This window comes from Acomys minous (genome assembly GCF_964271855.1).
Source record: "Acomys minous genome assembly, chromosome: 2".
NCBI lineage: Eukaryota > Metazoa > Chordata > Mammalia > Rodentia > Muridae > Acomys > Acomys minous.
This window is the reverse complement of record NC_140484.1, coordinates 78,806,251-78,826,127: the sequence shown is the minus strand read 5'-3', so window position 1 is coordinate 78,826,127 and position 19,877 is coordinate 78,806,251. Positions and strand designations below refer to the sequence as shown.

General features: G+C 41.6%; 1 protein-coding gene across 6 annotated transcripts in view; it reads left to right on the top strand.

Moving 5' to 3' along the window:
• The first annotated feature begins 924 nt into the window (after positions 1-924).
• LOC311593062 (phospholipid-transporting ATPase ABCA3-like) overlaps positions 925-19,877 on the top strand; it is a 114,273-nt gene continuing 95,320 nt past the window's right edge. For 3 of the 6 annotated variants that reach the window (XM_084774134.1, XM_084774135.1, XM_084774130.1), the window contains exons 1-6: positions 1,045-1,534; positions 7,923-8,044; positions 8,686-8,935; positions 12,993-13,120; positions 15,299-15,458; positions 18,802-19,061. In XM_084774134.1, coding sequence (XP_084630260.1) covers positions 7,985-8,044; positions 8,686-8,935; positions 12,993-13,120; positions 15,299-15,458; positions 18,802-19,061 — 858 coding nt within the window. In that variant the 5' untranslated portion in view covers positions 1,045-1,534; positions 7,923-7,984. Of the gene's footprint in view, positions 999-1,044; positions 1,535-7,922; positions 8,045-8,685; positions 8,936-12,992; positions 13,121-15,298; positions 15,459-18,801; positions 19,062-19,877 lie in introns of those variants that run through there. The other 3 variants (XM_084774131.1, XM_084774132.1, XM_084774133.1) reach the window with 3 other exon arrangements.

Genomic DNA, 19,877 nt, shown 5'->3' with positions numbered 1-19,877 from the left:
GTTACAGATGTAAGCACCACACACAGATGTTACGGCCTTAACCCAGGTCCTTTGAAAGAGCAGCAAGAACTCTTAACATAAGAGGCATCTCTCCTGCCCCTTGCTTTGGTCTGTCCTAGGTTAGACTGGCTTCAAATTTCTATGTTGTCAAGGGTGGCCTTGAACCCAGATGTTCCTGCCTCCACTTCCCAAGTGCTAGGACAGCAGGTGTGCACCGCCGGAGCCAGCTTCTTTATTATTATTATTATTAAAATAATACAACTTTTACTGACTGTAGTCATGACTTAAGAAAAAGGCTATTTAATTAATAAACTCACTAGTAATGTAGGGGAAGCTGCTGTGTCTCTCCCCTGCCATCCCTAGCTGGAAAAATTCTCTGCAAACCTCCTACAGACCTAGTCCTTCCCTAGACTGATGCCAACACACTAAAAGTGACAGCAAGGCAGAGTGGTCCCCAGGCTGCAGCAATATTGACTCAACAAAGTTTATTGGACACACTAAGTCAAATAAGTCAATGCTCAAGAGAAATACTAAAACAACAAAAATAATAGTAATCAAAGGAGAACAATGAAAAATATTTTAAAAAATAAACAGAAGTCAGAATAATGGAATCTATCTTTTGCTTAGGACTCTAAGACAACTCCCTTAAGTATATTTACTTCAAAAAGACTAAAAATAGTGTATCAATGTTTTTATCTGGACTTCTGAATTTTGCCATCGCCTCAACTATCTTGCTGGCTTTATTACGCGGGTCTCTGGTTCTGGATAAGCATGCACGCAAGCAGAATTCAGTGAAGTGGAAAAGGCCCCAGGGCGCACACGAGGGCGACACCCAGGTGGCTCCCTCTGGCGCTGTCTCCCATTCCTTTCGCGCGCCCTCGTCCGGACAGATCTGCGTCGCCAGGCGGTTGGTTAGAGCGTTGGGAGAAGGAGCGGTGCCCGGGCGACGCGCGCCCTCTCGTGGCCGTGGTGGTGGCGGCTGTTGTGGAGTCTGAGAGGTGTGTGTTACAGCTCTGCGGCTGCCCTTAGATGCCGCAGAACTTCACTGTGGGCCCTACACACACAGGAACGAATTTCATTGCGTGTGTTGCCAGTCTAAAAGAGAGGAGTGGTTCTCAACCTTCCTAATGTTGTGACCCTTTAACACAATTCCTCTTGTTGTGGTAGTGACCCCCCCCATCATAATTTTTTTCACTCTTACTTCATAGCTGTAATTTTGCTACTGTAATGAATCATAATGTAAACGTCTGTGTTTTCCTGTGGTCTTAGATGACCCTTCGTGAAAGGGTCGTTGAGAACTGCTAGTCTAACGAGTTAAAGAGTCTGGGCTGTTGGTGCTGTGGACACGAGGCCCATGACCTCTATCTCCGAGGAGACTGGGGCAGGCCACTTCTAAGGGCAGAAGTCCACCCTGCTGGATTTGGAAACAGAGCCTGGGGCTCACAGGGGTTTGCTTCAGGTGTTGACTGCAGCTCACTAGAGGAAACTGTGCTGGTGACTTCGGTAGCAAGAGACGGCATGTGGAGTGTATTGCGTAAGTAATTCATGCGTTCTGGAGGCTGAGGCAGGAGAAGAGCAAGTTGGAGAGCAAACAAGGCTACAAAGCAAGACCCTGTCTCAAAAAGCAAACAGAAGAAAAGGGCCCTTAGGCCTTCTTGGGAATAATTTCATGATAGGCACACATGCAATGTGTGCAGCACTGCTTCCCTCCCACCCCCCAACCTCCTGACCCTTAGTTTGGCTGGTTTGTTTAGTCCCCTCCCCTCCCCTCCCCTCCCCTCCCTTCCCCTCCCCTCCCTTCCTCCCTCCCTTCTTCTCCTCCATCGTCTCCCCTTTATTGTGGTTGTTGTTGTTATTAGACAGGGTCTTGCTGACCTTCAGACCTGGCTGACTTTGTACTCACTATGTAGCCCAAAGTGTTCTCGCATCCGTGGCAGTCCTCTCGCCTCAGCCTCCCTAGTTCTGGGATTGACAGCATACACTACCAGCCGAGCATGACTCCATTTTGATATGGTCCAGGATCAGCTTTTCGTCTTACTCTGACTTAAGTTCTGTCACTTAACTTCTGTGTCTCCTCTATAATGAAGACAGTTCTTTATTCGCCTCATGGTTCTGTTTACTTACAACATTACAGTAGTATACAACATAAGTTAAGCCATATTTTAAGTGCCCTTTACCACACTTGTAATGTCTGTACTATTTCCAGAATACTTGATCCCTCCCAAAATAAACCCTGCACTTATTACGCAGTCGCTCTCGGCTGCCTACTCCCTGCTGTCCCCGGCAACTGTTGCTCTTTTTTTGTGTGTGTGCCTGGATTAATGGAGTTTGGACATTTCGTATGAATGGAACCATATATGTTTTTATTAATATTTTATTAATTTATTCATATTACATCTCAATTGTTAGCCCATCCCTTGTATCTTCCTATTCCTCCCCCCTCCCCCCCGCTTCTCCCCCACTCCCCTCCCCTATGACTGTTCCTGAGGGGGACCTCTCCCCCTGTATATGCTCATAGGGTACCAAGTCTCTTCTTGGTGACCTGTTATCCTTTCTCTGAGTGCCACCAGGCCTCCCCCCTCAAGGGGACGTGGTCAAAAATGGGGCACCAGAGTTTATATGCAAGTCAGACCTCACTCTCCACACAACGGTGGAGAATGTCCTGTCCACTGGCTAGGTCTGGGTAGGGGTTCGAAGTTTACTGCATGTATTTTCCCTGGCTGGTGCCATAGTTTGAGCAGGACCCCAAGAACCATACATGTTTTGCTTCGCATACTGTTTTCAAGGTTCCTGGCTGTTGTAACAGGTTCCCTACATGATTCCTTATATGGGCAAATGAGACTCCATGGTGGAGAATTATCTTGTCGCCATATGTAATTGTTCATCAGTTGAACAGACTTTGGGGTTACGACGACATTGTGAATATCTGTATATATGTTTTATTTTACATATTTATCTAGTGTGTGTGAACACGTGTGGAAGTCAGAGGACTACTTGTGGGAGTCAGTCCTCTGCTTCCACCGTGTGGGCTCCAGGGTTCGAATGCAGGTTATCAACCCTTACAGCAAGCACCCTTGCCTGCTAAGTCTCACGGGTCCTGCACATTTTTGGGGGGTCAGGGGGAACTGGGTATGGACATTTTTATAATTTCTAGGCGTGAAATTGGAGGATCATATGGAAGTTGGACACTTGGCTTTTTGTGAGGCAAGCTGCCAATCTGCTTTCCAATATGACAACCCTGTTCACCACCAGTGGGCAAAGGTTCCAGGTTTCTACCTTCTTGCCATATATTATTTTCTATTTTGTTTTTTGATAAAGCATATAGAGTGTATATGGCGTGTAAACTGAAGCCCATTGCACTTTTAATTTTTATTTTTCTATGAGTAATAATCTGAGGATCTTTTAATGGGGTCATGTTTATGTGCAGTGTTTGTTTGTAGAAATGTCTGTTTACGACTCATTGCTCCTTATTTAGTTGGTTTGTCTTTTGCTGCGCTGTAAGGGTTACTCTCTAAGTTAATGATACGATTTGGCAAAGCTTCTACTCTTTGTCCAGCATGCATTGTTAAGTGGTGACTCGAGACTGTTTATTCTCAGAGTTTGTTGTCTATGCCGCCACATTGTGTTGCTGACCATTTTGTGAATGGCATGAGGTTCAAACCTAGTTTCCCTCCTTTGTTCTGGGTTGTCAGATAAGCACATCAGGTGAAAACCGTGTCTTGCCCTGCGAGTGAGCTAGCGTGATGTCCACCAGCATGCTGCTCAGAGTGTGTCCGGACTTTGCGCCTGTGCTTTTCTCAGTTCTGTTCTGTGCTGAGGACTGACATTATGCTGATATCAGCGCTGATATCAGAACGTGTGAGGCTGCCAGTTTGATTCCTTCCCCAGATGGTTTGTCCAGTCAGTATTACTTACTTAGAATTTCATATGAATTTTAGGACCAGCCTGTTCAAGACAGTTGAGTTTTGAGCTGAAGACAAACTTTGGGATGTTTCTGTTATAACAGTAGTGGATCTTTCAGTCTGTGAATATAGGGTGATTTTTTTTGTTTCTTTACGTCTTAGCTTTCTTGTATTTCCTTCTTCTTCTTCTTCTTCTTCTTCTTCTTCTTCTTCTTCTTCTTCTTCTTCTTCTAAAGACATGTTTTATAATTTAGTTTGTATACAAGTCTTATGATTCCTTAGCTTAACTTATTCTTAAGTATTTTACTTTCTGATGCTCTTGTAAATGGAATTGGATTTTTAAGATTGTTCATAATGTGCACTCCCACACCTTCCTCCACAATGGGCAAAGAGACACATAGTGGCTGTTCTTGTAGTCAGAGGCCTAGCCTGATGCCTGGTTTAGTGGCCAAAGCTGTTTTATGTGTAGGACACATAATAATTTAATCAAATCCAATAACATTCAGGCAGCATAGCAAAGGAGGAGGAAGACAGACAGAAACCTGTGGACTTCCATACTACCCACAGACCTGCCCTCCAGTGCACAGCACAGCACAGACAGGCTGTAGGCACCTGCTTGCCACCATACCACGCAGTACTGACAGGATGCCACCCTGAGGCCCGCCAGCCATGTGGCCAGTCTGCTGCTGTAGCCACCACAATGTGCGAGTATGTGGCAGACAGATGCGAGAGAAGGAGAAGTAGAGTAGCTTGAGCACTCTGAAGAGAAATCAAACTGGAGACTTCAGAGTGGAGAGGAGTAGCCTGTTGTGAGTAGCCAGCCCTGACCTGCGGCCATGGTGAGGTTCCAGGCCAACCTGCTGCGGAGGGCCCTGTTTAGGAGTGTGGCTATGCAGTGGCAGGGGTTGGTGTCACAGTCTATGGCTCATACTACCACTAGAGAACATGGGGACATGCCTGGCCAGGACAGGCCATGGGAACCACATGGATGTCCAGGGGCTGTGCAGAACTGGTCCTGCACCTCACTAGCTGCAGTACTCTGGAGAGCTGGCCACACCTCTCATGGGTGTCAGCACTCCGAGAGCGGGCTCTGCACCTCACCTGGGCAACACAGTGGAACTGGTCGTGATGGTGAAGGCATGGATGAGCTAGCCCTAAGGGTGAGAGCAGGAGAGCTGTACCAGCTCCTTGCAGGCTGCAGCATTTGGGAGAGTAGGCCCCTGTGCCTTGACTGGGCAGAACAGTGGAGCTGGTTCTGGAGGCATAGGTGTGGGTGAGCCAGCCCCAAGGGCATGAGAGCAGGAGAGCTGACCCTGCCTTTTGCCTATGGCATTGTGTGGCCTAGCTGGAGCAGTGCTGGAGAGCTTGGTCTGGTAGTGCAGCTAAGGGAGAGACTACACACTTAGGCCCAGATCCAGGGATCTGACTTGGCCCACCCCAAAATCTGTTTTATCTGCAAAAGGTCAGGACCCTTAAAAGGGCCAGTCCTGCTGATCCAAACCTGCAGGATCTCCATGACACAGGGCAACAACGGGATAGGCAGGAGGGGTCCCCATGCAGATCCAATATTGATGATATCACAGAAGCCAGAGACCTCGAACCAGACCTATGACTCCTTGCAACAAACATTTGCACGGGAAGCTGTGCAGACAGTGGGACACACTGTGACATGCTGAAGCTTCCATGTTGAAATGTTTCCTATGCTTTTTGTTTTGTTTGTTTGTGTTTTTTATGGGGGGGGTGGGAGAGTACAGGGAAGATTTGGGGGAATGGGGAGATGAGTGAGACTTGGGTGGATGATGTGAATGAAATTTACAAAGAATCAATAAAAGACTAAAAAAATTTTTCCTTCACCCTTCCCCCCAAAGATTGTTCGTTACTAGTGTATAGAAGTAAGGTTTTTTTAAATATACTGATCTTGTTTCCTTCAACTTGGATGAGCATATAAGCTTAACCTAGTACTTTCTTTTGTGAGTTCATTAGAGTGTTCTATATGTAAAATTATGTATAATATCTCTGAAGAAGTAGTTTATTATTTTCCTTTACAATTTCAATGACTTTGATTTCTTTCCCTTCTTCTCTATCTCCTTTTCCTTTTCCTCTCTTTTTGTCTCCTTTCTTCCCCTGTTCTTCTTTAACTTGGTCTTTGTTTTGTCCTGTTACTATAGCTACAACTTCCATGCCTATACTGAATAAGAGCAGACACCCTTATCTTATTTCTAGCCCAAGGATGTTATTGTTCAGTCTTTCACTACTGAATACAATGTATCTGTTGAGTTGAGGTACTACACTTCTGTTCCTCACTTGTCACGTGCTTACCCAATGCCTCCTCTGCTTCAGTAGAGATGACCACCAGTGAGGATGGAGGAGAGACAATGGCTTCAGCAGTGGACTGAAGCCAGCAGAGCTCCTGAGAGACTTCAGTCGTTACTTCTGCTTTGTTACGTCCCAAATCTTTCTTTCCTTAAAGATGTTTTATTCTCTTCTGTTTTTTAAAAAGAGTTTTTAAAGTCATTACTCTTTTTTTAAAAATTAAAATATATAGCATCATTTCTAACCCTTTTTTTCCTCCCTCCAGCATGCTTCCTGCCCTGGTCTCTCCTGAATCCTTGGCCTCTATTTCCTTAATTGCTATTATATTTGTGTGTACGTATTCCTTAGTACATAAGGGCCACCTCCTCGGTGTGTATAATGATGTTACTTGTGTGTATAACATTTCACACCTTGCCACTGGGTATGGGATAGCCAACTTAAGGCCACTTAAGGGCTCTTCCCCAGGGGAAGATTCTTTTCTGCTGTCAGAATTCCTTTCTGCCGCCCCCCCCCCCCTTTTCCATGTAGCCCTGGCTGTCCTGGAACTTGCCTTGAGGACCAGGCTGACCTTGAACTCACAGCGATCCTGGGATTAAAGGCCCGTAGTACCACCAGCCAGCCTCAGCATTCCTTAGTTGCCTGCAGTCTAGAGTTAGGACTTTGTGAGATTTCTTTGTGTCCTCCATCCACATCAGCACATCTATAATTCCAAGTGCCATCCTTGTTCAGATCTAGTTTCCTATCTGTTTGATTATATGTCTACATGTACATTTCTTTGAATTTATCTTTGGTTAAATTTCCTTCAATTGCTGTATTTGACACTTTGTGACTGGGCTATTTCATTTAATTTAAAATATTCTTTAAGGTCCATCCACATGATAGCTAGCATCTGAAGTTCTTTCCTGTACAAGCATTCTTATTAGCCTCACAGGAGGCTGCACAATCCCTCTAATCACCTACAGTTACACCTGCCAGGGCATGGGGAGCTGGCAAGCTGTTGCTGATTGAGACAGAGATTTGATTCTAGAAGATGAAAATATTATGAATGGTGGTGTTGGCTCTAGGACACCGCGGTTGATACCCCTGAGCCAAGCACATTCATACCGGTGAATTTTATGCTATGCATGCTTTGTTTTATTTTAAAAAATCACAATTACAAAAATGTGATGAACAGTTCTCAGTGTCCCCTCCATAGTAGCAGCTGACCCCAAGCAGGGAAAAACATGTAAGTACTACCATTCCCTCACTTACAGATAAGTAGCCATGGGTTATTACTTTGCTCAGAATTATATGCATGCAGCATGTTGAGAGTTGAGGACTGAACTCAGATCCTAGGTTCATAGTTACTGTGCCATGCTATCCATGGCTATGAAAAAGGGGCATGCTGTGAAATGACCCCATGTTCGGTACAGAACATTGTATGAGCAGGCTTTGCACAGACAGGTGTTTAGTCTGTGAGACATATGGAAGCTGCCCCAAACCAGATGTTCTATGTTTATATTTTATATCTTTGTGAAAATGGACCTGAGTTTGCCGATATTCACTTGTCTATTCTCTAAATGCTCTAATAAATTGATATAAAGGCATAGACAAGTATCTGTTTCATATTTTTAAAAAAAATTTTAGTTTTCATTGATAAAGTAGAGGTGTGGAAAAATGAAACAAGAATCTTATCTTTTTTATTGATGACATTTAATATTTTGGCAGGTGACCTTAATTGTGTTGCATCTTTATTTCTTAAGCATTGAGTTCCCACCCTTTTGGGTAGAATGAATTCATTGCAGCAGAGGCAATTTTCAATCCTTCTGTGGAAAAATTCCATGTTAATGGTAAGTGGAAGTGTTTGTGGGAGCCAGATGGAAAGTCTGTGAAGATGGGGGAGGGGGCTGCTAACAGCTCGTTTACCACATCTGATTGTGGTTCATTTTCTTGCTTTTGTTCCAAGGCTGGGCTGGCATTGCTTAGTCTGAAGGGCAGCCTGGGAATTAACAGAACCGATGAATACAGAGAAATATAGACAAGAGTGAGGGAGGGAGGGAGACAGGTGAGGGAGCCATTCTCACTGCAGGATGAAGCAGAATGATGTGGGTCTGTGTGGTGTGCACATGCCTACAAGGTGCACACGCTCATGTGTTCTCTAACAATGTGGGTCTGTGTGGTGTGCACATGCCTACAAGGTGCACACGCTCATGTGTTCTCTAATAATGTGGGTCTGTGTGGTGTGCACATGCCTACAAGGTGCACGCGCTCATGTGTTCTCTAACAATGTGGGTCTGTGTGGTGTGCACATGCCTACAAGGTGCACACGCTCATGTGTTCTCTAATAATGTGGGTCTGTGTGGTGTGCACATGCCTACAAGGTGCACGCGCTCATGTGTTCTCCAACAATGTGGGTCTGTGTGGTGTGCACATGCCTACAATGTGTATGTGCTCATGTACTCTCTAACATGGTCCCCTCTGTTTGTTGCAGATGCGGAAGGTGTTTGGCTTAGTGGTGCAGATTCTCTTGATATTTCTGTTGTTTGCATGGACTTTGACCTTACGCAAGTATTCAAAGAAGATATTTGTTCATGATATAATTTTTAATCCTGTTCGCCTGGCATTACCTGGCTTCCTTAATAAAAGATTTGAATATGAATTGGCTTATGTACCTTCTGAGAGCGATGCAGCAAGAAATATTACTGAGATGGTGAAAAAGGATTTAAATTTCAACTTTACAGGTTAGAAGTTAAAATACTTGAAGTACCTCTCTAGAAATTTCTTAGTATGATTGATTTGGAAACCTTCATAATTCATGAATTGGTCTCCCAAATAGAACACTATGGGTTTTGTTCAAATGTCTTCATAGCATAATCACTATTGAAATATAATATTTAAAATTAGATGACCAAGTTAATTTTCAGTTCTATAATTATAACTATTCTTTGTTTATGGTTATGCTATGAAAAACTAATTTTGTGTGTGTACATGTGAACCTGTGTGTGTGTGTGTCTGTGCATGTGTGTGCATGTTTGTTTGTGTGTGTGTGTGTGTGTGTGTGTGTGTGTGTGTGTGTGTGTGTGTGTGACATATGTGGAGGTCAGGGAATATTTTGCAGGTGCTGGGTCTCTTCTGTCACCAATGCTGTTGTCACAAGGCATGTGACAGTACCTGATTTTATGTCGAGTATTAGAACAAAGCAGGAATTTTTTCTTGGTGTACAAATTATTTACATCACTAATTTTATTAAAATATTACTTAAGAATGACATATCAATGTATCTGAAAAGAAAAACAGTGTAGAATCATAGCAGAAGAGACACTTCTTTACAGAAACATCTTTTTGCATATTAAATTTCTATTCTTTCACCCTACTAGGAACGCAGTACCTCTGCTTCCAGTCTTATCATGAGGGTTATGTAACTGTGCAGGTTTATTTTTATATACTTTAAAAACTATGATATATGTGGAGAAGAGATAGCAAGGCAGTGGACGAGAACTCCTGTTCATATCTAAGTACGGCAATAATTTTGTAGTCACCATGGATAAAAGTGCCACTCAGTTAGGAGCTTGTAGGTCAATGACCTGGGAGAGCCACGCTGAGGGGATGATACTCATCCGGCAGACTTGCCTGCTGTGTCTCTGCCTTCAGAACTAGAAATTTCCCATAGCCTCATAGTCTCAGTTATAGTCTCCTCTGATAATGGTCTTGCAATCAGAACTGCCCACTGGGATTTGGTATGAAGGGTGCCCACTGTCTCTAGTGAAATTCACAATTTCAACTCTGGCTACAGGCCAGAGATATCCCTGAGCCTCAGTTCAAGGCCCTGTCAGCAGTGGTTAGAGGTCACCTCTGTGGGCAGGATGAGGATCCAGCTCAGAGACCTAGTTAGAAAAATGCCTATGTGTTTGGCCCATCATATGCGTTGACAGAGAGCAGTCTCCTATATAGACCCAGGAAAGTATTTGTCTGAGCCTCTGAGGCAAACTTGTCCCCTAGTCACACCAGACCCTGAAATTGGTGTAAGATTCAAATAATTTGCCTCAGCAGTAGATGGAGATCAGTCCTATTGGTACAAAGTGACACACAGAGGAAAAGGTGCCTAGCTGGATCTGCTAGGGAACCCAAAGCAGCCCAGCAACTTGGCTTCAGGGCCCCAAAACATGGACAAAGGAGCTACAGAGCCTTTCCAGAGTACTGGCTGAGCGAAACCTGAATCTGTGGGAATGCTAGGTAACAGGCACTTCCCGTGCACAGGCTTTGAGCTTCTTTATGGAAACTGATGAACCACTTCTGAAATTCGCACAAAAATGTGACTCATTGTAAGCCAAAACAATATTGAGAAGTATGGAAGTTTTGAACACACACACACAGACACACACACACACACACATACACACACACACTTTTGATACAAAAGTAGATCTAGAATTGAGATTCTAGAAATAAATAGGTACTAGCATAGTAAATTGATTTTTTGGATATTATTTCAAAACTATAGAGAAAGAAGAGTCATTTGAGCTATCTGGAAACAGAATGTTTCATATACAGTAGAATCTTATGTAAAAATACTTCAAATCAGGCCAAAAGCATAAATATAAGAGCCAAAACTATAAAACTTTTAGAAGAAAACAAAATATTGTACTCATGACCATAGATTTGGTAAAGGTTTCTTAGATAAGACGAAAAAAGGGGAAAGTCATGAAAAATGCAATAAAGATAGGAAATATTTTTCCAAAGGAAATCTATCAAGAATATGAAAGGCAGCCTAATGTTTGTGAAAATATTTGCAAACTACTCTTATGATGGTGGGTTCCAAGAGAATTATACAGCATTCTTAACAACTTAATTATATAAAGGCAAATGTCCATTTATAAAACAACAAGCAGTCCAGATAAGATCTCTAAATGACAAACAAGCACATGGGGATGTGCTCGGCGTTGTCTGCTACCAGGGAAATGCAGAGGAAGCCACAGTGAAATGCCATCACAACTGGAGTAAAAGGCTGATGATGAGGTCTGATGAGAGTGTGGAACACCGAGGTCCTTGCCTCACTCACGGAAACATAAATGGCAGATCTACCTTGAAAAACAATGGCGATTTCTCAAATACTCCAGCTCCCATGTGTCTCACCAGGGTGTGTATGAGGGGCAGCTCCCCGAACTCTACCAAAAGGCAGTTGTGGAGAATAGCACCAGTCACTTAAAAGTTTAGGCAAAGGGCACACATTTTTGTTTATATAGAAAACAAAATTATAATGAATATTTTTATTTGCTGAATAAAATTTTATAACACTCTAGCTACTTTGATGAGTATGTGGTGGGGTCCTCTTGGCCTTGGTTTGATTTCCTCTGACTAAACCCAGTTTTGTTTTTCCTGGATGTCATATTGGGGGCTTTCTTGTGCTACATCAACACCCCACAGCTGAGCTATAATCCTTATCTTCTCTGACTGAACTCAGTGTCCTTGTGATTTTTGGCCATTTGGGAGCTAGTTTTCTACAGCAAGCCTGCTCACATATTTTATCTGCTGGGTTGATTGTTTTTCTTTCTTACTTATAGCTGTGACATGTATTTGTTGGTTATACACATTATGTATTTCCTTTGTATCTCAGTCTGTGACTTGTCAATGCACTAAATGTACTAAATGTCTATGTACCACAGTTTCTTTATCCATTCTTCTATTGAGGGACACTTAGGCTGTTTCCATGTTCTGGCTATTATGAATAAGGCTGCTATGAACATGGTTGAGCAAATTTTCTTGCTGTGTGCTGGAGCATCTTCTGGGTATATTCCAAGTAGTGGAATAGCTGGGTCTTGAGGAAGCCCTATTCCCAGTTTTCTGAGATAGCACCAGATAGATTTCCAAAGTGGTTGTACTAGTTTGCATTCCCACCAGCAATGAAGGAGTGTTCCTCTCTCCCCACATCCTCGCTATAGAGGGGGAGGTAATCCCCCTCAGTCACAGTCATAGGGGAGGGGAATAAGGGGAAATTGGGAGGGAGGGAAGAATGGGAGGATACAAGGGATGGGATAACCATTGAGATGTAACAAGAATAAATTAATAAAAGAGGGAAAAAATGTACTAAATGTCACTAAGCTCACTTTCTCGTTTTTTTAAATTTTTAAAAAATGTTTGCTCTTTCTGTCGATGCAACCTCAAGTCAATGGTTTCCTCTGTGTGTGTGTGTGTGTGTGTGCGTGTGTGTGTGTGTGTGCGCGTGTGCGTGTGTGTATGCGCACACATGTGAGAGAGAAAAACAGAGACAGAGACAGAGATTGGCAGAGAGAGAGAGAGACAGACAGACAGACAGACAGAAAGACAGACAGAAACACACACACACACACACACACACAGAGGGGGGGAGAGAGAGAGAGAGAGAGAGAGAGAGAGAGAGAGACTGGAGACTAACTGAGGGCCTTTCATGCTAGGCAAGTGCTCTGCCACTGAATTATAGTAGGCACACCATTTTCCTTCCTTTTCTTTTTACTAATCAATTTAAACACTTTTACTTTCTCCAAAATCATGAATACAGTTTTTTCATTATCTTACGGAAGAAGGGCTCCTTTGGCTTTATATGCTTATTTATATGCTTTATATGCTTATTTATGACATATTAGAAATTTTTCATTTGTTTTCCATACTCCAGGTATATATTAGATGGTCTGAGTATCATTGGTCAAGTGGCACTGTTTGGAATTTTCGCTGATGTGACAGGGTTGTGTTTCATGGTGCCAAGAAAAATGAGCGTCAGACCTTTGATGTTTATGTGGGCAACTTGGACTTTTCTCTCTACAGTTCGAGGCTTTCCTTCAGAAGGATCTTTTGAGAAATACGTTAAGTATGAAAAAAAGTCTGCGCATGTGCTGGCTGCTATTGTGTTTGATCACGTGTTCAAAACAAGCGACGAACGCTTGCCACTTCAGGTGAGACCTGATGGATTGCTTTTAGCTTTGTGAGTTTTAAGTGTGTGTGTGTGTGTGTGTGTGTGAGTGATGAGTCCTAGTGCTCAGGTGAGGAGGTCACAGGGCCACTTTGCTGCTGATCCTTGCCTTCCACCTTGTTTGAGACAGAGTTCACTAGTACGCACTGTACACCAGGCTGACTGTCCCATGAGAGAATCTGCTTCCATCTCACTATAGGACCACTGGGATTACAGGTGTGGGTACCACCAGCTTTACGTGGATTCTGTGCATTTAATGCAGGACATCATTCTTGTGTGGTGGGCACTTTGGTAACTGAGCCATTCTCCCACCTTCCCTTCTAATTTCTTCACTGACTGTTGTTATTGAGGGATGTATTGTTTAGTTTTAAGTTCTACGTTTCTTCTTCCTATTGATTTCCAGTTTCCACACTATAACGATCAGAAAAAGTGCCCTATACCATTTTAATCTTCAAATTGACTAAGACATGTCTCAAGGCCCAGAACGATCCACACGTGCTTGCTTGTGAGGAGCACAGGTTGTTGCTATGAGATGAAGTGCTATGTCTGTTTGGTTGACTTGTACAGTGTGCTGTTGAAGTCCAGTGTTTTTTCGCAAACTTTCTCTCTGAAATGTCAGTCCATTGTTGAAACGGGTTATTGAAGCTCTCAAACCCAAATGCAAATGATGTCTTTTTATGTCCTTTAATATAGCCATGTGCACATGGATACTTTGATATTGGTTGCATGAATTTACAGTTATTGCAGCCTCTTGGCATGTCAATTCATTTGTACTTATCAAATGTCTATACCTTCTTATAAGTTTCTGAGGCAGGGCCTCACTATACACCTGAGCATGACCTTGGACTTTTTCTCCTTCTACCTCTACTTCTCAAGCACAGGGGACTACAGGTATGCACCACTATGTATGGTGTGCGCTCTTTTTGCAACTCTTGACTTAGTTATATCTAGTCCAAGTGCTGTTTCCTAGTATACATTTGTTTACAGTGTCTTTTTCTCATCCGTTCACTTTTTTGTTTCTGTGTATCCTTAAAAGTGAGATGACTCTTGGAGGCGGCATAATTTGGGTCTTTCTTTTTTTAATCTGCCCATACACTCTATTTCATTTCCACCATCTTGTTGTAATAGATTTGTGTGAGTGTGAAAATGTGAGTGTGTGTCTGTGGGTGTGTGCATGCATGCGATGTAGCTGTTGCATGTACATGCTCATGTGTGTGCGAGTACTTGCATGTGTTCATGCATGTGGAAGCAAGAGGCTGACACTGAGTGCCTTCCTCAGTTGCTTCCCTACCTCAGTTCTTCAGGTAGGGTCTTTCACTGAATCCGGAACTTGCTAATCCAGCTAGACTGTCTGTCTTGCATGTCCTATGGATCCTCAGTGCTGTGATCTCAGGCACAAATCATCACGCCTAGTTTTGGAGGGACTCTAGGGCTATGACCTCAGTCTGTCATGCTTGTGGGACTAGCACTTTACTGACAGGGATATCTCCCTACCCTCTCTAGCAGATTTTAAAAATTATTTATATATTTATTTAATCTCTTTTATGTGTATGAATGTTTTGCATATATATATATATGCATAATATATATATATATATATATATATATATATATATATATATATATATATATATTATGTGTACCTGTATCCCAAAGAGATGAGAGGAAGATATCAGACCTCCTGAGACTAGAGTTATGATGGCTGTGAGCTGGCATGTGTACACTGGGAACTGAATCCAGGTCCTCTGCAAGAGCAGCAAGTGCTCTTAACCTCAGGGCCATCTGCCCGAGCTCTCTAGTAGATTTTTTTAAAGTTCATTCAATAGGCAGAACAAAGATGGAATTAAAAAAAAAGGATCACAGTTGCAATGCTGATTGTTGCTCCTTTGCAACTCAAAAGCAAACCATCATGAAGATGAAAGGGAAGGACCCATAATCTTTAGATCATTTCAAATTTCAACTGTGGTTATAGCTCACACAGCATATTAGTTGCCCTGTGTCTTGATGATGCTATCATTCTCATAATTTGCATTCCCAGATTACTCTTCTGTTTCCAAAACAAAAACATTTTAATTAAAAAACCACAACTTTTCAATCACTGCTAACTTTGCTTTTCAAGGGTCTCTGGTTTAAGATGTTTTTCTTTCATTTCTTATTCTAGGTAAAATACAGTTTGCGCTTTGGCCATCTCTATGATCCTAGAAATCCATTAGAGCCATCTGAGAACCAGGAAGGAAAGGACTGGAATACGTCAGTTCTCTTCCCATCCGTGCCTTCCCCAGGACCCCGGAACTTGATAGACAAGGACGGGGGAAACCCTGGTTAGTGGACCCTTAAGTGCACTTACTTTTACTGTGTGTGGGCTGTCATTTTGAATGGGCTTTATTTTTTTTCCCTCTGCATGAACAAGTTAATTTATTCATTCAGTATGGTTCATTATGGCTTAAAACTTATTCTTAATTAACAAACATAAAATCTGATACATCCAAATAATTGTAAATTCATGCACAATCTGTTACTATTTTCTTCATTTCTTGAATTAATTTTTTGCATCTGCATTTATATAGTATTGATAACTTTTGCCTCTCTTCTATCTATCTACCTATCTATCTATCTCTATATATAATTATCTAAACAAGTACATGGTTCAGAATGTACCAGATTGAGATGAGAAGAGGGATCAACAGGTAAAGTTCTTGTTTTATTGCACAAGTATGAGGCCCATGAAAAAGTTGGCCAAGGCATAGCCATAACTCCAGTGCTGGAGATGCACACAAGCATGTCACTGAGGCTGGCTGTTCAGCAGCCATAGCCAAAGTCAGGAGCTCCAGACTGACTGAGAGACCCTGTCTCAAATAAGTGAGGCAGAGAAGGGGAGAGGGTGATTCCTGGTGAATCAGCCTTTGATTTCTGCAAAACTCATGCCTGGGTGAATGCACTTGTATGCACACACACAGACACACCCTGCAAATAATATATCAGCCTGACAAGTTGATGTGGCTATTAAAATAATCACAAACTGATAAATATTGGTCTGTGAATACAGATTAATACTATAGAAAACGTATGTAGATATCTGTAAAGATCTGAGAGGTTGTCACTTTAGAATTGAAAGATTGTGTAGTGTCTCATTTTATCAAAATAACTTAATATATTTTTCTAACTGTAAGTTTAAAATAAGTCTAGTCTCTTTTAAAATTAATACACTGCATCCTAAAGATATTTTTGGAAAGAACACAATAGAAAATGCCATGATGTTGGTGGCATAAAAGTAGTTGAATAAAACTGTAGATATGGTCTTATAAAAATAGTTAGATGAACCATTCACCACATCATTGTTGTCATTGTTGTGGTCACCATCATTGTCATCATCATCATCATGGTCACCGTCGTCATCATCATCATCATCATCATCATCATCATGGTCACCATCATCATCATCGTCGTTGTGGTTACCATCATCGTTATTTACTTTTTTTTGAGTAGTATCTGACTATGTAGCCCAGGCTGGCCTTAAGCTCATTATGTAGCTTAGGCTGTCCTCAGACTTGGGATTTCTTCCTGACTGATGCTCCCAAGTGTTAGGATTACAGGTATGTGCCACCATCCCCAATTAAAAAAGGTAGCTTTTGGAAAGAGTTTCTTTTTTCCCCCTTAAAAAGAAAAGCTTTAAAAATGAGGGATCAGACAAATTACAAGTGGACATGTGAAGTAAATTAATATTTTAAGTTAGTATGAAAGTTGAAATTGCATCTGTAAGTGGTACTCCAGTGTGCCAAGTAGGAGTCCGTTGACTTGTTTGTTTTGTTAAGATTCTATTCTATGTGTTAAACACTTCAGGCCATATTTTCAACCTGAAAAGGGGAGGAAAAGAGTCTTAGGTCTCCAAAAGCACCAAAGTTCTCTTTACCAATTATTAGGACTTTGGCATAAGCCTGTTCTAGGTGAGCCTGGGTGCTGTTTACCTGAATTACAGTCTAAACAGCATGGCCACAGCCTTTCTTCCTGTTTTCTGCTCTCTCAGCTGTACAGCAACATGGTGGAGAAGTAGAAAAGGACTGTCTATATGGCGAGGAGGCCTGCATGTGATCAAGGGGCAAAGGAGGAGCCAGGCTTATTCATTTTATAATGTGGCATCCAAGAATTTATACCCAGCAGGCAGGTCCACTCCATTAACCTGCTCTGATGTCAGTCACGGCCCAATCATCTTCCAGTAGACTCCCACCTCCTAAGCATCCACCGGTTCCACATTGCTACACTGGGGCCCCAGTTTCCAGCAGATGAAGCCCATGAGACAAGAGCAGCTGTCTCCTAGAGAGGCTGAGAAAAGCCGTGGGTGAGCAAAGTAGAACAGAACTTTACCACATGAGTTTTTGTTTTCTTTTTGGCTGCCTTAGAACTTGCTATGTAGACCAAACTGTCCTTGGACTTACAGAGATCAACCTGCCTCTGCTTTCCAAATGCAGCGATTAAAGGTGTGTACCACCATGCCCAGTCTTGCTCCATGAATTTTAAAGGTGAATTTTAAACATGATGTCTACCTTGAGTGATTTTTTAAAAAAAAGTTCACACTGTAATGCTTATTAACTGTGGATACACTACTGTCTCTACATGTAGCCTCTGATCTACTCTTTTTGTTTATAACATCTTTATAATAAGTTTTAAAATAAGTGCACGTAAGGACTCCAGCTTTGGTCTTCTTTCTGTAGACTATTTTGGTTATTTATTATAACAGTTGGGGTCTGTATAGATTTTCATTGAGTCTGTAGGTCTCTTTGGGCATGACATTTAAATGGTATTCATTATCCTAACTCATAAACAGGAGACCCTTTTTCACTTACTTTTGTTGCCTTTATCTTCTCAATGGTTTTTGAGTTTTGGGTATATAAGTTTTTCATATCCTTGGATGTGTCTGTATTGACTTTATTCTTTTTTGGTGTTTTTGTAAATGGGTTCACTTCTTGTTTAGAGCTTCCTTCCTGTGGCATATCTCAGTCTGTACAAATATCTTAGTCATTTCTATGGTAGTAAAGCAAAATGCCACAATGCCAATAATTTGAAAAGAATATAAAGTTGATTCTCATAATTTTGGTGGCCAGGAAGTCCACCTCACCACCACCACCACCAGACTAGACCTTTGGTAAGGGCTTGCCATGGGCTTCCCAAGTGGTAGCTTTTTGCTGCATCCTCTGAAGGGAGACTGGTTGTTTCATCAAATAGTAGGTGGAGAAGGGGCAAAAAAGGACCAGGACATTCCAATTTATCCGTTTGAGAGCATCTCATTCATGAGCATTGAGTATTTACGACCCCATCACCTCTGACAGGCCTTACTTCTTTAAATATACCAACTGTTAGGTTCCAATGTAGCAATTTTGGAAGGGCACAGATATGGAACAAGGGGTTTGTTTAATGGTTTAAAATTATCATTCAGTTTGGCTGATAAAGAAGGCTTTTCTACAAAAGATTATGGTATTATTTTCATGTAATGTTTTAACTTTGAGAGACAGCAGTACGGTTTCATGGTATTCATTATATGCATCTAAATCACAGTAGCTATTTGTGAAACTGTTTTGTTAAAAGTTTTGAATTATCTGAATTGCTACTGTCATCTGCCTGGCTATTTGCTAGTATGCAGAGCTTGACAGTCTTTGTTTCTTCATTTAGGATACATCAGAGAAGGATTTCTTGTCGTGCAGCATTCCATAGATAAGGCCATCATGGTGTATCACAGCGGCAGAGCAGCTGAGGACATGTTTACTAATACTACCATTTATGCAAAGAGATTCCCACAGCCCGCTTTCACTCATGACCGTTTCTTGTGGATTTTCATTGATATGTTTCCTTGGACAATTTTATTTACATTTACTCAAATGACACTTATCACTGTTGGGACCGTTATGTTGGAAAAGGAAAAAAGACTAAAGGTAATTTCATTGTGTAGTAGAGCAGATGTGTGCACAGGGTTGGATGATTCCTGCACACTTGTCAGGATATCCTGGGCGGGCAGCAGGCAGATATGGACTGGCTGGAGTGTGCATGATGCCACTGGTCAATTTTCTGCATTAAAAAAAAATAAGTTCTTGATTTGACTAAATGACCACTTTAAGAGACTACTATGGAAACAATCAAGTAGTAGTACCCTCAAAATATCTATGGAATGAAATGAGCAACAAATAATCAGACAAGATTTTGAATTATATAACTTGAAATATAATTTAATTGCTAAAGCTTATGATCTTCTTTGAAGTGATTCTCAGTATGAAGAAAATCACGACTGTATTGTCAGCAACTAACACTGTGATGATCTTCTCTTTCCCTAGACGTAAACTGAGGACTGTAACAGCTACTTTCCTGGTTACTATGATAGTTAAATGAGATATTATTTTAAATGTATCTATAACAATCTATAATCATCCTATGACTAGTAGTTTAAAAAAGAAAAGACAGATTCTCTGCTTACACATTGTTCAAAAATTGGTAAAGATATAAGTTAATATGCATTATGTTAATTACCCAAGTGGATGTTTGCCAGCTTGACACTGGACAGAAAGAGTTACTATCTAGAATATGTAAAGAACTCAAAAAACTAAACATCAAGAAAACAGCCTGATTTAAAAAACAGAGCAGGGAACTAACCAGAGTTCCCAAAAGATGAAATACAAATGGCTGGAAATTTTTTTTAATGTGCAATATCCTCAGTTATCAGAGAAGTTCAATTAAAACTATGTTGAGAGTTTATC